Source organism: Zonotrichia albicollis, chromosome 1 (genome assembly GCF_047830755.1).
Source record: "Zonotrichia albicollis isolate bZonAlb1 chromosome 1, bZonAlb1.hap1, whole genome shotgun sequence".
Taxonomy (NCBI): Eukaryota; Metazoa; Chordata; class Aves; order Passeriformes; family Passerellidae; genus Zonotrichia; species Zonotrichia albicollis.
In genome coordinates this window covers 154,984,764-155,004,667 of record NC_133819.1, presented here as the reverse complement: position 1 = coordinate 155,004,667, position 19,904 = coordinate 154,984,764, and the positions used below count along the sequence as shown (strand labels likewise).

At 37.7% G+C, this 19,904-nt stretch overlaps 1 protein-coding gene across 2 annotated transcripts in view; it reads right to left on the bottom strand.

The window, feature by feature from the left end:
* HSF1 (heat shock transcription factor 1) overlaps positions 1-19,904 on the bottom strand; it is a 62,108-nt gene that overhangs the window by 24,315 nt on the left and 17,889 nt on the right. For both annotated transcript variants that reach the window (XM_074558578.1, XM_074558567.1), the window contains exons 4-7: positions 16,836-16,960; positions 6,534-6,609; positions 4,581-4,642; positions 2,834-2,927 (exon numbers count right to left, since the gene is read on the bottom strand). In XM_074558578.1, coding sequence (XP_074414679.1) covers positions 2,834-2,927; positions 4,581-4,642; positions 6,534-6,609; positions 16,836-16,960 — 357 coding nt within the window. The remainder of the gene's footprint in view (positions 1-2,833; positions 2,928-4,580; positions 4,643-6,533; positions 6,610-16,835; positions 16,961-19,904) is intronic.

The following is a 19,904-nucleotide window of genomic DNA, read 5'->3' as shown; positions in this document are numbered from 1 at the left end:
TCCCAAAAAATCCCAGTCCAAATAAATCCCAATAATCCCGTTCCCAGAAAACCCTGATCCAAATAAATCCCATCGCCAAAAAATCCCGATCCAAATAAATCCCAATAATCCCATTCCCAAAAAACCCCGATCCAAATAAATCCTAATAATCCCATTCCCAAAGAACCCCAATAAATCCCAAACCAAATAAATCCCAATCCCAATAAACCCCAATCCAAATAAATCTCAATAATCCCATTCCCAAAAAATCCCAATCCAAATAAATCCCAATAATCCCATTCACGCAAAACCCCAATAAATCCCATTCCAAACAAATCCCAATAATCCCATTCTCAAAAAATCCCGATCCAAATAAATCCCAATAAATCCCATTCCCAGAAAATCCCAATCCAAATAAATCCCAATAATCCCATTCCCAGAAAACCCCAATAAATCCCAATGCAAACAAATCCCATTCCAAACAAATCCCAATGAATCGCAATAAATCCAAATCCCACAAATCCCAATCCCAATAAATCCCATTCCAAATGAATCCCCATCCCAGTAGCTCCCAATCCCACAAATCCCATTCTCAATAAATCCCATTCCAAATAAATCCCAATAAATCCTAAAGCCAATAAATCCCAATCCCACAAATCCCATTCTCAAAAAACCCCAATCCCAATAAATCCCAATCCCAATAAATCCCAATAAATCCCAGTGCCAATAAACCCAAATCCCACAAATCCCATTGCCAATAAATCCCAATCCAAATAAATCCCAATCCCACCAATCCAAATCCCAGTAACTCCCAATCCCAAAAATCCCATTCTCAATAAATCTCAATCCCACCAATCCCATTCCCAATAAATCCCAATCAATCCCAATAAATCCCAATCAATCCCAATAAATTCCAATAAATCTCAATAAATCCCAATAAATCCCAATTAATCCCAATAAATCCCAATCCAATAAATCCCCTTCCCAATAAATCCCAATAAATCCCAATCAATCCCATTAAAATCCCCCCAATCTTTGGAATTCTCATGGAATAATTGGAATTCCCGTGGTGCTCCAGGGAGTTCCCAATAAATCCCAATAAATCCCAATCAATCCCAATAAATCTCATTCCCACCAATCCCATTCCCACTAAATCCCACTAAATCCCAATAAATTTCAATCAATCCCAATTAATCCCAATGAACCCCAATAAATCCCAATGAATGCCAATAAACCCCAATAAATCCCAATAAATCCAATTCCCAATAAATCCCAATAAATCCCAATCAATCCCAATAAATCTCATTCCCACCAATCCCATTCCCAATGAATCCCAATCCCAATAAATCCCAATAAATCCCATTAAATTCCATTAAATTCCAATAAACCCCAATAAATCCCAATAAATCCCAGAAATCTTTGGAATTCTCACGGAATAATTGGAATTCCCGTGGTGCTCCAGCGAGTTCCCAATCAATCCCAATAAACCCCAATCAATCCCAATCAATCCCAATAAATCCCAATCAATCCCAATAAATCCCAATAAATCCCATTCCCATCAATGCCATTCCCAATAAATCCCAATAAATCCCAATAAATCCCAATAAATTCCAATAAATCTCCATGAATCCCAATAAATCCCATTCCCAATGAATCCCAATCCCAATAAATCCCAATAAATCGCAGAATTTTGGGAATTCTCACGGAATAGTTGGAATTCCCGTGGTGCTCCAGGGAGTTCCCAATAAATCCCAATAATTCCCAATAAATCCCAATCAATCCCAATAAATCCCAATAAACCCCAATCAATCCCAACAAATCCTAATAAATCCCAATAAATCCCATTGCCAATAAATCCCAATAAATCCCAATAAATCCCAATCAATCCCAATCAATCCCAATCAATCCCATTCCCAATGAATCCCATTCCCACCAATCCCAATAAATCCCATTAAATCCCATTAAAATCCCAGGAATTTTGGGAATTCTCACGGAATAACTGGAATTCCCGTGGTGCTCCAGGGAGTTCCCAATAAATCCCAATAAATTCCAATAAATTCCAATAAATCCCAATCAATCCCAACAAATCCCAATCCAAATAAATCCCAATCCCAATAAATCCCAATAAATCCCAATAAATCCCAATAAACCCCAATCAATCCCAACAAATCCTAATAAATCCCAATAAATCCCATTGCCAATAAATCCCAATAAATCCCAATAAATCCCAATCAATCCCAATCAATCCCAATCAATCCCATTCCCAATGAATCCCATTCCCACCAATCCCAATAAATCCCATTAAATCCCATTAAAATCCCAGGAATTTTGGGAATTCTCACGGAATAACTGGAATTCCCGTGGTGCTCCAGGGAGTTCCCAATAAATCCCAATAAATTCCAATAAATTCCAATAAATCCCAATCAATCCCAACAAATCCCAATCCAAATAAATCCCAATCCCAATAAATCCCAATAAATCCCAATAAATGCCAATAAACCCCAATCAATCCCAATCAATCCCAATCAATCCCAATCAATCCCAATAAATCCCAGTTAATCCCAATCAATCCCAATCAATCCCAAGCAATCCCATTCCCAATAAATCCCATTCAATCCCAATAAATCCCAATCAATCCCAATAAATCCCAATAAATTCCCATAAATCCCAATAAATCTCATTCCCACCAATCCCATTCCCAATAAATCCCAATAAATCCCATTCCCACCAATCCCATTCCCAATAAATCCCAATAAATCCCATTCCCACCAATCCCAATCTCACTAAATCCCAATCAATCCCAATAAATCCCATTAAATCCCATTAAAATCCCAGGAATTTTGGGAATTCTCACGGAATAGTTGGAATTCCCGTGGTGCTCCAGGGAGTACTGGCGGCCGTACTTGGGCATGGAATGGGCGGGGCCGCCGTCGTTCAGCATCAGGGGGCTGAAATTCCCAAAAAAAACCGGGATAAATTCCCAAAAAATGGGGAATTCTGGGAAAAGGAGCAGGGGGATGGAATTCCAAAAAAATTTGGGAAAAATCCCCCAAAATTGAGAAAAATACCAAAAAAATCAGGATAATTATCCCAAAAAATGGGGAAATTCTGGGAAAGGATTGGGGGAAAATTCCCAAAAAAAACCGGGATAAATTCCCAAAAAATGGGAAAATCTGGGAAAAGGATCAGGAGATGAAATTCCAAAAAAAAATTTGGGAAAAATTCCCCAAAAATTGGGAAAAATCAAAAAAACCCAGGATAATTCCCAAAAAAACCCTGGGAAAATTCCCAAAAAATGGGGAAATTCTGGGAAAGGATTGGGGGGCAAATTCCCAAAAAATATCGGGAAAATTTCCCAAAAAATTGGAAATTCTGAGAAAGATCAGGGGATGAAATTCCAAATAAAAATTGGGAAAAATTCCCAAAAAATGGGAAATTCTGGGAAAGGATCAAGGGGATGGAATTCCCCAAAAAAATTTGGGAAAAATCCCAAAAAACCAGGATAATTCCCAAAAAAACCCAGGATTTTTGAGAGATTTTTTGGGGATTTTTTTGGGATTTTTGGGGGGAAATTTTTAGGGATTTTTGGGGGATTTATGAGGATTTTTGGGGGATTTTTTTGGATTCTTGAGGGATTTTTTGAGAAAATTTTGGGGGATTTTTGGGGGATTTTGGGGAGGGTTTTGAGAGATTTTGGGGGATTTTTTGGGGAATTTTTGAGGGAATTTTTGGGATCCTTTTTGGGATTTCTGGGGGATTTTTTGTGGATTTTTGGGGGGTTTTTGAGGGACTTTTTGGGGATTTTGGGGGATTTTTGGGGTTTTTTTTTGGGGATTTTTGGGGGATTTTTTGGGAGATTTTGGGGGATTTTTAGGAATTTTTTGGGATTTTTTTTGGACTTTTTTGCGATTTTTGAGGAATTTTTTTGGGATTTTTTGGGAATTTTTGAGGGATTTTTGGTGGATTTTTTGGGAGATTTTTGACGGATTTTTGGGGGATTTTTTTGGCATTTTTGGGGATTTTTTGGGGGATTTTTGAGGGATTTTTGGGGGATTTTTTTGCGGATTTTGGGGGATTTTGGGGGGATTTTTGGGGGGGATTTTGGGGATTTTTTGGAGCATTTGTGGGGCTTTTTTGGGGAATTAATGAGGGATTTTTGGGGGATTATTGGGACATTTTTGAGGAATTTTTGTGGGATTTTTTTGAGGTTTTGGGGGATTTTTGAGGGTTTTTGGGGGGATTTTTGGGGGATTTTGAGGGATTTTTTTTGGAATTTTGGGGGATTTTGGGGCATTTTGAGGGATTTTTTTGGGATTTTTGGGGCATTTTTGGGGGATTTTTTGGGCATTTTGGGGGATTTTGGGGGGATTTTTGGGACATTTTTCGGGGGATTTTTTTGGGATTTTTTGGGGATTTTTTGGAGCATTTTTCCGGGATTTTTGGGGGATATTTGAAGGGTTTTTAAGGAATTTTTTGGGGATTTTTGGGGGATTTTTTGAGGATTTTTTTGGGGGGTTTTTGGGGGACTTTTGGGGAATTTTCGAGGGAATTTTGGGGGGAATTTTGGGGGATTTTTGGGGGATTTTTGGGATTTCTCTCACATTTTCCTCTTGACGCCCAGGATCCGGTTGGATTGCACCAGGGAGATCAGGAACTGGATCAACTGCAGAGAGAAAACGGGAAAAATGTCAGGAAAAATGGGAAAAATTGGGAAAATTGGGGAAAATTTGGGAAAACTGAGGGTTAAAAACTGGGAAAAATTGGGGGAAAAAAATTGGGAAAATTGGGGGGGGGGAATGCGAAAAACCAGGGGGAAAATTAAGAAAAAATGGGAAAAAATTGGGAAAAATTGGGAGAAAAATTGGGAAAGAACTGGGAAAAATTGGGAAAACTGGGGGGTGAAACCTGGGAAAAAACTGGTGGGAAAAACCGGGAAAAAATTGGGAAAAATTGGGAAAAATTGGGGAGGACAAAACTGGGAAAAATGAGGAAGAAATTTGGAGAAAAACTGGGAAAATTGAGGGGAAAATTGGGGGGGAAAATGGGAGAAATTGGGAAAAAATCAGGGAGAAAATGGGAAAAAAGTTGGGAAAATTGGGAAAAAATAGGGGGCAAAATTGGGAAGAAAATGGGAAAAAATTGGGAAAAACTGGGAGAAAAATTGGGAAAGAACTGGGAAAAATGGGAAAATTGGGGAGGGTTTTTTAAAAATGGGAATTATGCCAGGAAATTCAGGATTTCCCCTGGAAAACTGGGAATTGGCCCAGAAATTTGGGGAATTTGCCTGGAAAATCGGGAATTACCCCCCAAAAATTGGGAATTCTGCCTGGAAATTTGGGAATTACCCCCAGAAAACCGGGAATTATACCTGGAAATTGAGGATTTAACCTTGAAATTTAGGAATTTTCCTGGGAATTTGGGATTTAACCTCTGGAAAATCGGGAATTACCTCTGGAAAAGTGGGAATTTTCCTGGGAATTTTCCAGAAAAAAAAACAGGAATTATCCCTGGAAATTCAGGAATTTCCCCTGGAAATCTGGGAATTAGTTCTGGAAAATCTGGAATTATCCCTGGAAATTTGGGAATTTTCCTGCAAAATCTGGGAATTGTCCCTGGAAAATCAGGAATTATCCCTGGAAAATTGGGAATTCCATCTGGAAATTTGGGAATTTTCCTGGAAATGGAGGAATTACCCCAGGAAAATTGGGATTTGGTTCTGGAAATTTGGGATTTAAACCCCAAAATTTGGGAATTTCCATGGAAATTGCAGAACTACCACCAGAAACTTGGGAATTACCCCCAGAAAGTCGGGAATTCTGCCTGGAAAATCAGGATTTAGTCTGGGAAATTGGGAATTGGTTCTGGAAATTTGGGAATTACCCCAGAAAAGTGGGAATTTTCCTGAGAATTTTCCAGAAAAAAACAGGAATTTCCTCTGGAAATTTGGGAATTAGTTCTGGAAAATCAGGAATTAACTCCAGAAAACGGGGAATTATGCCTGGAAATTCAGGATTTCCCCTGGAAATTTGGGATTTAACCTCTGGAAAAGTGGGAATTACCCCTGGAAAAGTGGGAATTTTCCTGAGAATTTTCCAGAAAAAACAAAAATTCTCACTGGAAATTCAGGAATTACCCCCAGAAATTTAGGAATTATGCCTAGAAATTCAGGATTTCTCCTGGAAATTTGGGAATTTTCCTGAAAATTTGGGATTTAACCTCTGGAAATTTGGGAATTACCCCTGGAAAAGTGAGAATTTTCCCAAGAATTTTCCAGGAATAAACAGGAATTACCCCTGGAAATTTGGGAATTAGTTCTGGAAATTCAGGAATTATCCCTGGAAATTCAGGATTTCCCTGCAAAATCTGGGAATTACCCCTGCAAAATCTGGGAATTACCCCTGGAAAATCAGGAATTATCCCCAGAAATTTGGGAATTCTGCCTGGAAATTCAGGATTTTCTCTGGAAATTTGGGGTTTAACCTCTGGAAATTTGGGAATTACCCCTGGAAAAGTGGGAATTTTCCCGGAAAAGTGGGAATTTTGCGGGCACTGACCTTGTTGACGACCTTCTGCTGCTGCGCGTGCTTCTGGCGCAGGGCGGCCACCTCGCGCCACAGAGCCTCGTTCTCACTGCGGGGAAAAACACGGAAATCCATGGGAAATAGCCCGGGAAATAATGGGGGAAATTCCAGGGAAATGGGGAAAAAATTCCATGGGAAATTCTGGGGAAATGGGGGGGAAATTCTGGGGGAAACTGGGGGGAAAATTCTGGGGGGAATAGGAAAAAATTCCATGGGAAATGGGGGGAAAATTTTGAAGGGAATGGGGGAAAATTCTGGGGTAAAATGGGGGAAAAATCCATGGGAAATGAGGGAAAAATTCTGTGGGGAATGGGAGGAAAATTCTGGGGGGAATGGGAAAAAAATTCCATGGGAAATGGGGGGGAAATTCCAGGGAAATGGGGGAAAATATTCCACGGGGAATGGGAAAAAAATCCCATGGAAATGGGGAGAAAATTCTGGGAAAAATGGGGGAAAAAATCTGGGGGGAAAAATTCTGGGGGGATGGGGAAAAATTCCATGGGAAATGGGGAAAAAATTCCATGGGAAATGGAGGAGAAATTCTATGGGGAAGGGGGAAATATTCCATGGGAAATGGGAAAATATTCCAGGGGGGATGGGGGGGAAATTCCAGGGAAATGGGGGGGAAATTCTGGGGGAAATGGGGGGAAAATTTGAGGGAAATAAAGGAAAAGTTCTGTGGGAAATTGGGGGAGAATTTGAGGAAAATGGGGAAAAAATTCCATGGGAAATGGGGAGGAAATTCCAGAGTAATGGGGGAAAAATTCCATGGGAAATGGGGGGAAAATTCTGGGAAAAATGGGGGAAAAATTCCATGGGAAATGCCGGAAAAATCCGGGGCGAATGGGGCAAAAATCCAGGGCAAAATGGGGGAAAAATTCTAGGGGGAATGGGGAAAAATTCCATGGGAAATGGGGGGGAAATTCTGGGGGGAATGGGGGAAAATTCCAGGGAAATGGGGGGAAATTCCATGGGAAATTCTGGGGGAATGGGGGGGAAATGCGGGGGAAATTCTGGGGGGAATGGGGGAAAATTCTGGGGGGAATAAAGGAAAAGTTCTGTGGGACAGGAAATTTTCCCGTTTTCCCACATATCCCATTTTTCCCACATATCCCAATTTTCCCACATATCCCATTTTCCCATATATATTTCCCACATTTCCCATATTTCCCATATATCTCTTTTTTCCCACATATCCCATATTTCACACATATCCCATTTTTCCCACACATCCCGTTTTTCCCATATATCCCATTTTTCCACATATCCCATTTTCCCATATATCCCATTTTTCCACATATCCCATTTTCCCTCATATCCCTTTTTTCCCATATATCCCATTTTTCCCATATATCCCATATTTCCTATATATCCCATTTTCCCCACATATCCCATACTTGCCACACATCCCATTTTTCCCATTTTTCCCATTTTTCCCATATATCCCATTTTTCCCACACATCCCATTTTTCCCACACATCCCATTTTTCCCACATATCCCATTTTTCCCATATATCCCACATATCCCATTTTTTCCCACATATCCCATATTTCCCACACATCCCATTTTTCCCACATATCCCATATTTCCCACATATCCCATTTTTCCCATATATCCCATTTTCCCACATATCCCATATTCCCCACATATCCCGTATTTCCCATATTTCCCATATTTCCCACATATCCCATTTTTCCCATATATCCCATTTTTCCCATATATTCCATTTTTCCCATGTATCCCATTCTCCCATATACCCCTTTTTCTCAAATATCCCGTTATTCCCATATATCCCACATATTCCATTTCCCCATATATCCCTTTTTCCCATTTTTCCCATATATTCCTCATATCCCATATTTCCCATATATCCCATTTTCCCATTTTTCCCATATATCCCATATTTCCCACATATCTCATTTTTCCCACATGTCCCACATATCCCATATTTCCCATATATCCAATTTTTCCCACATATCCCGTATTTCCCATATATCCAATTTTTCCCACATATCCCATTTTTCCCATATATCCCATTTTCCCATATATCCCATTTTCCCACATATCCCATTCTTCCGACATATCCCATTTTCCCACATTATCCCATATTTCCCATATATCCCATATATCCCACATATCCCATTTTTCCCATTTTTCCCACATATCCCATTTTTCCCACACATCCCATTTTTCCACATATCCCATTTATCCCATTCATCCCATTTATCCCATTTTTCCTATGTATCCTGCATATCCCATTTTTCCCATATATCCCATTTATTCCATATATCCCATACATCCCATTTTTCCCATATTTCCCACACATCCCATTTTTCCCATATATCCCTTTTTTCCCACATATCCCATATTTCCCATTTTTTCCATTTTCCCATATATCCCATTTTTCCCACATTTCCCCTCCCTGCATCACAGCTGCCCCATTCCCATTCCCATTCCCATTCCCCGCAGGGATTTGGGGTCAGAATTCCCAATTAATCCCAAACCCATCCCCACACCTGATCCCCACCCCGGGACACGGCAAAAAATCCCAAAAAAACCCCGGAAAAAACCTCGGGATAACGGGAACGGCCAAACCCCAAATCCCAAAGGAATTTTGGGATTGGGATCAACAGCTGAGCCCAAATCCCAAAGGAATTTTTGGGATCGGGATTGCAGCTGAGCCCAAATCCCAAAGGAATTTTTGGGATTGGGATCGCAGCTGAGCCAGACACGGATGAGGGATGGGAAAGAAAGGAACGGGGTGGGAGCAGCTGGGAAAAAAATCCCAAATTATTTTTGGGATGGCAGCCGGGACAGGGAAAAAATTAAAGGATTAATGGGATTTTATTGGGATTTTATGGGGATGACAATAAAATGATGGATGGGGTTTTATTGGGATTTTATTGGGATTTTATTGGGATTTTATAGGAATGACAATGGAAGGATGGATGGGGTTTTATTGGGACTTTATTGGGATTTTCTAGGAATGACAATGAAAGGATTGATGGGGTTTTATTGGGATTTTCTGGGAATGACAATGGAAGGATTGATGGGGTTTTATTGGGATTTTATTGGGATTTTATGGGAATGACAATGAAAGGATGGATGGGGTTTTATTGGGATTTTATTGGGATTTTCTGGGAATGACAATGGAAGGATGGATGGGGTTTTATTGGGATTTTATTGGGATTTTATTGGGATTTTATTGGGATTTTATGGGAATGACAAAGGAAGGATTGATGGGGTTTTATTGGGATTTTATTGGGATTTTATTGGGATTTTATTGGGATTTTATTGGGATTTTCTGGGAATGACAATGGAAGGATTGATGGGGTTTTATTGGGGTTTTATGGGAATGACAATGGAAGGATGGATGGGGTTTTATTGGGATTTTATTGGGACTTTATTGGGATTTTATTGGGGTTTTATGGAAATGACAATGGAAGGACGGATGGGGTTTTATTGGGGTTTTATTGGGATTTTATTGGGATTTTATTGGGATTTTATGGGAATGACAATGGAAGAATGGATGGGGTTTTATTGGGATTTTATTGGGATTTTGAGGGAATGACAATGGAAGGATTGATGGGGTTTTATTGGGATTTTATTGGGATCTTACCGGGATTTTATGGGAATGACAATGAAAGGATTAATAGGGTTTTATTGGGATTTTATTGGGATTTTATCGGGATTTTATGGGAATGGCAATTAAAGGATGGATGGGATTTTATTGGGATTTTGTTGGGATTTTCTGGGAATGACAATGAAAGGTTGGATGGGGTCTTATTGGGATTTTATTGCGGTTTTTTTGGGATTTTATTGGGATTTTATGGGAATGACAATGAAAGGATTGATTGGGTTTTATTGGGATTTTATTGGGATTTTATTGGGATTTTATGGGAATGGCAATGAAAGGATTTATAGGGTTTTATTGGGATTTTATTGGGATTTTATTGGGATTTTATTGGGATTTTATGGGAATGACAATAGAAAGATGGATGGGGTTTTATTGGGGTTTTTTGGGATTTTACTGGGATTTTATGGGAATGACAATGAAAGGATTGATGGGGTTTTATTGGGGTTTTATTGGGATTTTATGGGAATGACAATGGAAGGATGGATGGGGTTTTATTGAGATTTTATTGGGATTTTATTGGGATTTTCTGGGAATGACAATGAAAGGATTGATGGGATTTTATTGGGATTTTATTGGGGTTTTATTGGGATTTTATTGGGATTTTCTGGGAATGACAATGGAAGGATGGATGGGGTTTTATTGGGATTTTTTTGGGATTTTATTGGGATTTTATGGGAACGACAATGGAAGGGTGGATGGGGTTTTTTTGGGATTTTATTGGGATTTTATTGGGATTTTATTGGGATTTTATTGGGATCTTATTGGGATTTTATTGGGATTTTCTGGGAATGACAATGGAAGGATAGATGGGGTTTTATTGGGATTTTATTGGGATTTTATTGGGATTTTATGGGAACGACAATGAAAGGATGGATAGGATTTCATTGGAATTTTATTGGGATCTTATTGGGATTTTATTGGGATTTTCTAGGAATGACAATGAAAGGATTGATGGGATTTTATTGGGATTTTATTGGGATTTTGTTGGGATTTTATTGGGATTTTCTGGGAATGACAATGGAAGGATTGATGGGATTTTATCGGGATTTTATTGGGATTTTGTTGGGATTTTATTGGGATTTTCTGGGAATGACAATGGAAGGATGGATGGGGACAAGGAAAGGGAAATTCCAGGATTTTGGGGTCGTTTTTTCCAGGTTTCATTCCTGGATTCTTGCCCGTAATTCCCTCGGTTTATTCCCAAGTTTCATCGCCTTTATTCCCCTGTTTATTCCCAATTTTTATCCCCCGATTCCCTGGTTATTCCCAGATTTCATTCCCACATTTCTGGATTTATTCCCAGATTTCATTCCCACATTTCTGGATTTATTCCCAGATTTCATTCCCGCATTTCTGGGTTTATTCCCAGATTTAATTCCCACATTTCTGAGTTTATTCCCAGATTTAATTCCCAGATTTAATTCCCACATTTCTGAGTTTATTCCTAAATTTAATTCCCAAATTTCTGGGTTTACTCCCAGATCTAATTCCCAGATTTCCGGGTTTATTCCCACATTTAATTCCCACATTTCTGCGTTTTTTCCCACATTTAATTCCCTGATTTCATTCCCAAATTTCATTCCCAGATTTCTGGGTTTATTCCCGTATTTAATTCCCAGATTTCTGGGTTTATTCCCAGATGTAATTCCCACATTTCTGGATTTATTCCCAGATTTAATTCCCAGATTTCTGGGTTTATTCCCAGATCTAATTCCCACATTTCTGGGTTTATTCCCAGATTTCATTCCCAGATTTCATTCCCACATTTCTGCATTTATTCCCACATTTCTGGGTTTATTCCCACATTTAATTCCCACATTCCTGGGTTCATTCCCAGATTTAATTCCCAGATTTCCGAATTTATTCCCAGATTTCATTCCCACATTTCTGGATTCATTCCCACATTTCTGGGTTTATTCCCAGATTTAATTCCCACATTTCTGAATTCATTCCTAGATTTAATTCCCACATTTCTGGATTTATTCCCACATTTCTGGGTTTATTCCCAGATTTAACTCCCCGATTTAATTCCCACATTTCTGGGTTTATTCCCAGATTTAATTCCCACATTTCTGGATTTTTTCCCATTTTTAATTCCCACATTTCTGGGTTTATTTCCAGAATTATTCCCATTTTCCTCACTGTTTCATGGCCAGCAGCCTCCAGTCCAGCCTGTCCTGTTTGCATCCCCACATTCCATTGCCATATTCCCGGCTGTTTATTCCCAGATTTATTCCCACATTCCCAGGATTATTTCCAGGTTTTATTCCCACATTTCTGGGTTTATTCCCACATTTCATTCCCAGATTTCATTCCCACATTTCTCCATTTATTCCCACATTTAATTCCCACATTTCTGGGTTTATTCCCAGATGTAATTCCCACATTTCTGAGTTTATTCCCACATTTAATTCCCACATTTCTGGGTTTATTCCCAGATTTAATTCCCACATTTCTGGATTCATTCCCAGATTTAATTCCCACATTTCTGGGTTTATTCCCACACTTAATTCCCAGATTTAATTCCCACATTTCTGGATTTTTTCCCACATTTAATTCCCACATTTCTGGGTTTTTTCCCAGATTTAATTCCCACATTTCTGGGTTTATTCCCAGACTCAATTCCCAGATTTAATTCCCAGATTTCTGGGTTTATTCCCCGATTTAATTCCCACATTTCTGGGTTTATTCCCCAGTTTAATTCCCATTTTCCTCACAGTTCCATGGCCAGCAGCCTCCAGTCCAGGCTGTCCTGTTTGCTCCCATTGCCACATTCCATTGCCGCATTCCCAGATTTACTGCCACAATTATTCCCAGATTTTTTCCCCAAATTATTCCCAGATTCCTGGGTTTATTCCCAGTTTTTATTTCCAGAATTATTCCCAATTTCCTCACTGTTCCATGGCCAGCAGCCGGGAGTCCAGGCTGTCCTATTTGCTCCCATTGCCACATTCCATTCCCACATTCCCGGGTGTTTATTCCCATATTTAATTCCCACATTCCCAGGATTATTTCCAGATTGTATTCCCAAGTTTCTGGATTTTTTCACATATTTAATTCCCAGATTTCTGAATTTATTCCCATTTTTGCTTCTCACAGTCCATCCTGTCCTGCCGCCGCCATTGCCACATTCCATTACCACATTCCCAGATTTTTTCCCCAAATTATTCCCAGATTCCTGGCTTTATTCCCAGTTTTTATTCCCAGTTTTTATTCCCATTTTTCCTCACTGTTTCATGGCCAGCAGCCGGGAGTCCAGGCTGTCCTGTTTGCTCCCATCCCCACATTCCATTGCCACATTCCCGAGTGTTTATTCCCAGATTTATTCCCATATTCCCAAGATTATTTCCAGATTTAATTCCCACATTTCTGGATTTATTCCCAGTTTTTATTCCCAGAATTAATTCTGATTTTTCCTCACTGTTTCATGGCCAGCAGCCTGGAGTGCAGCCTGTCCTATTTGCTCCCATCCCCACATTCCCAGATTTACTCCCCCAATTATTCCCAGATTTTTTCCCCAAATTACTCCCAGATTTCTGAGTGTATTCCCAGATTTAATTCCCAAGTTTTGGGATTTATTCCCATATTTATTCCCAGTTTTTATTCCCATTTTCCTCACAGTTCCATGGCCAGCAGCCTCCAGTCCAGCCTGTCCTATTTGCTCCGATTGCCACATTCCCAAATTTACTCCCACAGTTGTTCTCAGATTTTTTCCCCAAATTATTCCCAGATTCCTGCATTCATTCCCAGATTTAATTCCCAGATTTCTGGATTTATTCCCAGATTTAATTCCCATTTTCCTCACTGTTTCATGGCCAGCAGCCTCCAGTCCAGCCTGTCCTGTTTGCTCCCATTGCCACATTCCCGTGTCTATCCCACATTAATTCCTGGATTTATTCCCAGATTTCTGGGTTTATTCCCAGATTTAATTCCCAGGTTTCTGGCTTCATTCCCAGTTTTTATTCCCATTTTCCTCACTGTTCCATGGCCAGCAGCCGGGAGTCCAGGCTGTCCTGTTTCCCATTGCCACATTCCCGTGTCTATCCCACATTAATTCCTGGATTTATTCCCAGATTTCTGGGTTTATCCCCATATTTAATTCCCAGGTTTTGGGATCTTTTCCCAGTTTATCCCATATTTAATTCTGATTTTTCCTCACTGTTTCATGGCCAGCAGCCAGGAGTCCAGGCTGTCCTGCTCCCATCCCCACATTCCATTCCCAAATTCCTGGGTGTTTATTCCCAGATTTATTCCCACATTCCCAGGATTATTCCCAGATTTCATTCCCACATTTCTGGGTTTATTCCCACATTCAATTCCCACATTTCTGGGTTTATTCCCAGATTTAATTGCCACATTTCTGCATTTATTCCCAGATTTAATTCCCAGATTTCATTCCCACATTTTGGGATTTATTCCCAGATTTATTTCCCAGATTTCTGAGTTAATTCTCAGATGTAATTCCCACATTTCAGGGTTTATTCCCAGATTTCATTCCCACATTTCAGGGTTTATTCCCAGATTTAATTCCCACATTTCTGGATTTTTTCCCAGATTTAATTCCCACATTTCTGGGTTTATTACCAGATTTAATTCCCACATTTCTGGATTTTTTCCCAGATTTAATTCCCACATTTCTGGGTTTATTTCCAGATTTAATTCCCAGATTTAATTCCCACATTTCTGGGTTTATTCCCACACTTAATTCCCAGATTTAATTCCCACATTTCTGGATTTATTCCAAGATTTTATTCCCAGATTTCTGGGTTTATTACCAGATTTCATTCCCAGATTTAATTCCCAGATTTCTGGGTTTATTCCAGGATTTAATTCCCAGATTTCTGGGTTTATTCCCAGATTTAATTCCCACATTTCTGTGTTTATTCCCATTTGTAATTCCCACATTCCTGGGTTTATTAATTCCCAAATTTCTAGGTTTATTCCCAGATTTAATTCCCAAATTTCGGGTTTATTCCCAGATTTCATTCCCACGTTTCTGGGTTCATTTCTTGATTTAATTCCCAGATTTCTGGGTTTATTCCCACATTTAATTCCCAGATTTCTGGATTTATTCCCACATTTCTGGGTTTATTCCCAGATTTAATTCCCACATTTCTGGCTTCATTCCCACTTTTTCCCAGATTTAATTCTGATTTTTCCTCACTGTTTCATGGCCAGCAGCCAGGAGTCCATCCTGTCCTATTTGCTCCCATCCCCACATTCCCAGATTTACTCCCACAATTATTCCCAGATTTTTTCCCCAAATTACTCCCACATTTCTGGGTTTATTCCCATATTTACTTCCCAGGTTTTGGGATCTTTTCCCAGTTTTTCCCAGTTTTTATTCCCATTTTTCCTCACTGTTCCATGGCCAGCAGCCCCGAGTCCATCCCGTCCTGCTGCCACCATTGCCACATTCCATTGCCACATTCCCAGATTTACTCCCACAGTTATTCCCAGATTTTTTCCCCAAATTATTCCCACATTTCTGGCTTTATTCCCAGTTTTTATTCCCTGTTTTTATTCCCATTTTTCCTCACTGTTTCATGGCCAGCAGCCTCCAGTCCAGCCTGTCCTGTTTGCATCCCCACATTCCATTCCCACATTCCCGGGTGTTTATTCCCAGATTTATTCCCACATTCCCAGGATCATTCCCTGATTTAATTCCCACATTTCTGGATTTATTCCCAGATTTATTCCCAGATTTATTCCCAGATTTAATTCCCACATTTCTGGGCTTATTCCCAGATTTCATTCCCACATTTCTGGATTTACTCCCATTTTTAATTCCCACATTTCTGGGTTTATGCCCACATTTAATTCCCAGATTTCTGGCTTTATTCCCAGATTTAATTCCCAGATCTCTGAGTTTATTCCCAGATTTAATTCCCACATTTCTGCATTTATTCCCAGTTTTTATTCCCAGTTTTCATTCCCATTTTTCCTCACAGTTCCATGGCCAGCAGCCGGGAGTCCAGCCTGTCCTGTTTGCATCCCCACATTCCATTGCCACATTCCTGGGTGTTTATTCCCAGATTTATTCCCACATTCCCAGGATTATTCCCAGATTTCATTCCCACATTTCTGGGTTTATTCCCAGATTTAATTCCCACATTTCTGGATTTATTGACAGATTTAATTCCCAGATTTAATTCCCACATATCTGGATTTTTTCCCATTTTTAATTCCCACATTTCTGGGTTTATTCCCAGATTTAATTCCCAGGTTTTGGGATCTTTTCCCAGTTTTTCCCAGCTGTAATTCCCATTTTTCCTCACTGTTCCATGCCCAGCAGCCTCCAGTCCATCCTGTCCTATTTGCTCCCATCCCCACATTCCCAGATTTACTCCCACAATTATTCCCAGATTTTTTCCCCAAATTATTCCCAGATTTTTTCCACAGATTATTCCCACGTTCCTGGCTTTATTCCCAGTTTTTATTCCCAGTTTTTATTCCTAATTTCCTCACTGTTTCATGGCCAGCAGCCGGGAGTCCAGGCTGTCCTGTTTGCTCCCATCCCCACATTCCATTGCCACATTCCCAGATTTACTCCCACAATTATTCCCAGATTTCATTCCCACATTCCTGCCTTTATTCCCAGTTTTTATTCCCAGTTTTTATTCCCATTTTTGCTCACTGTTTCATGGCCAGCAGCCGGGAGTCCAGGCTGTCCTGCTTCCCGCGCATGGCCTGCATGTCGGCCAGCAGCCGCGCCACGCTGTCCTGCCGCACCCGCACCTCCTCCCCCTTCAGCGACGACACCTGCGGGGAGAAATCACCAAAAAAATCATCAAAAATTGAAATTTAGGATGTGGGAAATATTCAGGAATTTTTGGGAATTTTTCTGAATTTTTTGGGATTTTTTCCCAATATTTTTGGAATTTTTTTCTGATTTTTTTTCTGAATTTTTTTGAAACTTTTTCCCAATTTTTCCTGATTTTTTTCTGATTTTTTTGTCAATTTTTCCCGATCTTTTTTCCAATTTTTAAAGGAACTTTTTGGCTTTTTTTTTTTTAATTTTTCCTAAATTTTCACCGGGTATTTAGGAAAAAATGGGGGAAAAAAATCACCAAAGATGAAAAAAAAAATCAGGAAAAATGGAAATTTAGGATGTGGGAAATGCTCAGGAATTTTTGGGATTTTTTCTGAATTTTTTAGGATTTTTTGGGAATTTTTAAATTAATTTTTCCCAATTTTTTTTTTTAATTTTTTCTGAATTTTTTTTTCCTTTTTTGTCAATTTTTCACAATTTTATTTCCAATTTTTAAAGGAATTTTTTGGCTTTTTTTAAAATTTTTTCCTAAATTTTTACAGGGTATTTAGGATTAAATTGGAAAAAAAACCAGGAAAAATTGAAATTTAGGGTGTGGGAAATTTTCAGGAATTTTTCTGATTTTTTTTGGAATTTTTTTCTGAATTTTTTCTGATTTTTTGTCAATTTTTCACCATTTTTTTCCAATTTTTAAAGGAATTTTTTGGCTTTTTTAAATTTTTTGTAAATTTTTGCAGGGTATTAAGGAATTTATGGGAATTCAAAAGGATTTTTAAAAATATTTGGGAAATTTTTGGAAATATTTAGAAAATATGGAAAATTCTAAATTTTTATTCTTTAATTTTTAATTGGTTTTTATAGAAAATTCTGAATTTTTAATCTTTAATTTTTAACTGATTTTTATAGAAAATTTTGAATTTTTAATCTTTAGTTTTAACTGGTTTTAATGGAAAACTCTGAATTTTTATTCTTTAATTTTTAATTGGTTTTAATGAAAAATTCTGAATTTTTAATCTTTAATTTTTAACTGATTTTTGAGGAAAATTCTGAATTTTTAATTTTTAATTTGATTTTACAGAAAATTCTGACTTTTTAAATTTTAACTGGTTTTATGGAAAATTCTGAATTTTTAATCTTTAATTTTTAATTGGTTTTTATGGTAAATTCTGAATTCTTAATCTTTAATTTTTAATTGGATTTTATAAAAAATTCCAAATTTTTAATCTTTAATTTTTAACTGGTTTTAATGAAAAATTCTGAATTTTTAATCTTTAATTAATGAATCTTTAATTAATGAATCTTTTAATATTGAATTTTTAATCTTTAATTGTTCCCGGCTCCTGGATGGGTTTTGAATGGGAAATTCTGAATTTTGAAGGGACCCTGACTGATTATTTTATTTATATATCAGTGATATATTATTATTATTTTATGGAAAATTCTAAATTTTTCATGGAAAATTGTCATTTTTTCATGGAAATTTCAGATTTTTGAATGGTGATTTCTGGATTTTTTGTGGAAAATTCTAATTTTTTTCATGGAAAATTGTGAATTTTGAATGGAATATTGTGATTTTTTTCATGGAAATTTCTGAATTTTTTCATGGAAAATTCTGAATTTTTGAATGGAAATTCCTGGATTTTTCATGGAAATTTCTGATTTTTCCATGAAAAAATCTGAGTATTTATTTGTTAATTTTTAACTCATTTCTGCCTCATTTTTCATGGAAAATGGTGAATTTTGAACAGAAAATGGTGAATTTTGAATGGAAAATTGTGATTTTTTTCATGGAAAATTCTGAATTTTTATTCTTTAATTTTTAACTGATTTCTGCCTCATTTTTTCATGGAAAATTCTGATTTTTTCATGGAAAATGGTGAACTTTGAATGGATCCTGACTATTATTTTATGGAAAATTCTGATTTTTTTCATGGAAATTTTTTGGATTTTTTATCTTTAATTTTTAACTCATTTCTGCCTCATTTTATCATGGAAAATTCTGATTTTTTTCACCAAAAATTCGGTATTTTTCATGGAAATTTCTGGATTTTTCCTGGAAACTTCTGGAATGTGCCTCACATCGGTGACTTTCCTCCTGATGTTCTCGAGCAGCTGCTCCTGGGTTTTAGTGGAAAATCCTGAACTTTTTATGAAAAATTCTGATTTTTTAATGGAAAATTCAGAATTTTTTCATGAAAAATTCTGGATTTTTTTATCTTTAATTTTTAACTGATTTCTGCTTCATTTTATCATGGAAAATTCTTATTTTTTTCATGGAAAATTGTGATTTTTTCATGAAAAATTCGAATTTTTTCACCAAAATTTCGGGATTTTTTCATGGAAAATTGTGATTTTTTCACGGAAATTTCTGGATTTTTTCATGGAAATTTCTAGAATTTGACTCACATCGGTGACTTTCCTCTTGATGTTCTCGAGCAGCTGCTCGTGGGTTTTAGTGGAAAATCCTGAACTTTTTATGAAAAATTCTGATCTTTTAATGGAAAATTCAGAATTTTTTCATGAAAAATTCTGGATTTTTTTATCTTTAATTTTTAACTGATTTCTGCTTCATTTTATCATGGAAAATTCAGATTTTTTCATGGAAAATTGTGATTTTTTCATGAAAAATTCGGATTTTTTCACCAAAATTTTGGGATTTTTTCATGGAAAATTGTGATTTTTTCACGGAAAATTTGGATTTTTTCATGGAAAATTCTGGAATGTGCCTCACATTGGTGACTTTCCTCTTGATGTTCTCGAGGAGCTGCTCCCGCCCTGGTTTCTATGGAAAATTTAGAATTTTTCATGGAAAATTCTGATTTTTTTTTAGAAAATCCTGGATTTTTTATCTTTAATTTTTAACTGATTTCTGCCTCATTTTATCATGGAAAATTCTGATTTTTTCATGGAAATTTCTGGATTTTTAATGGAAAA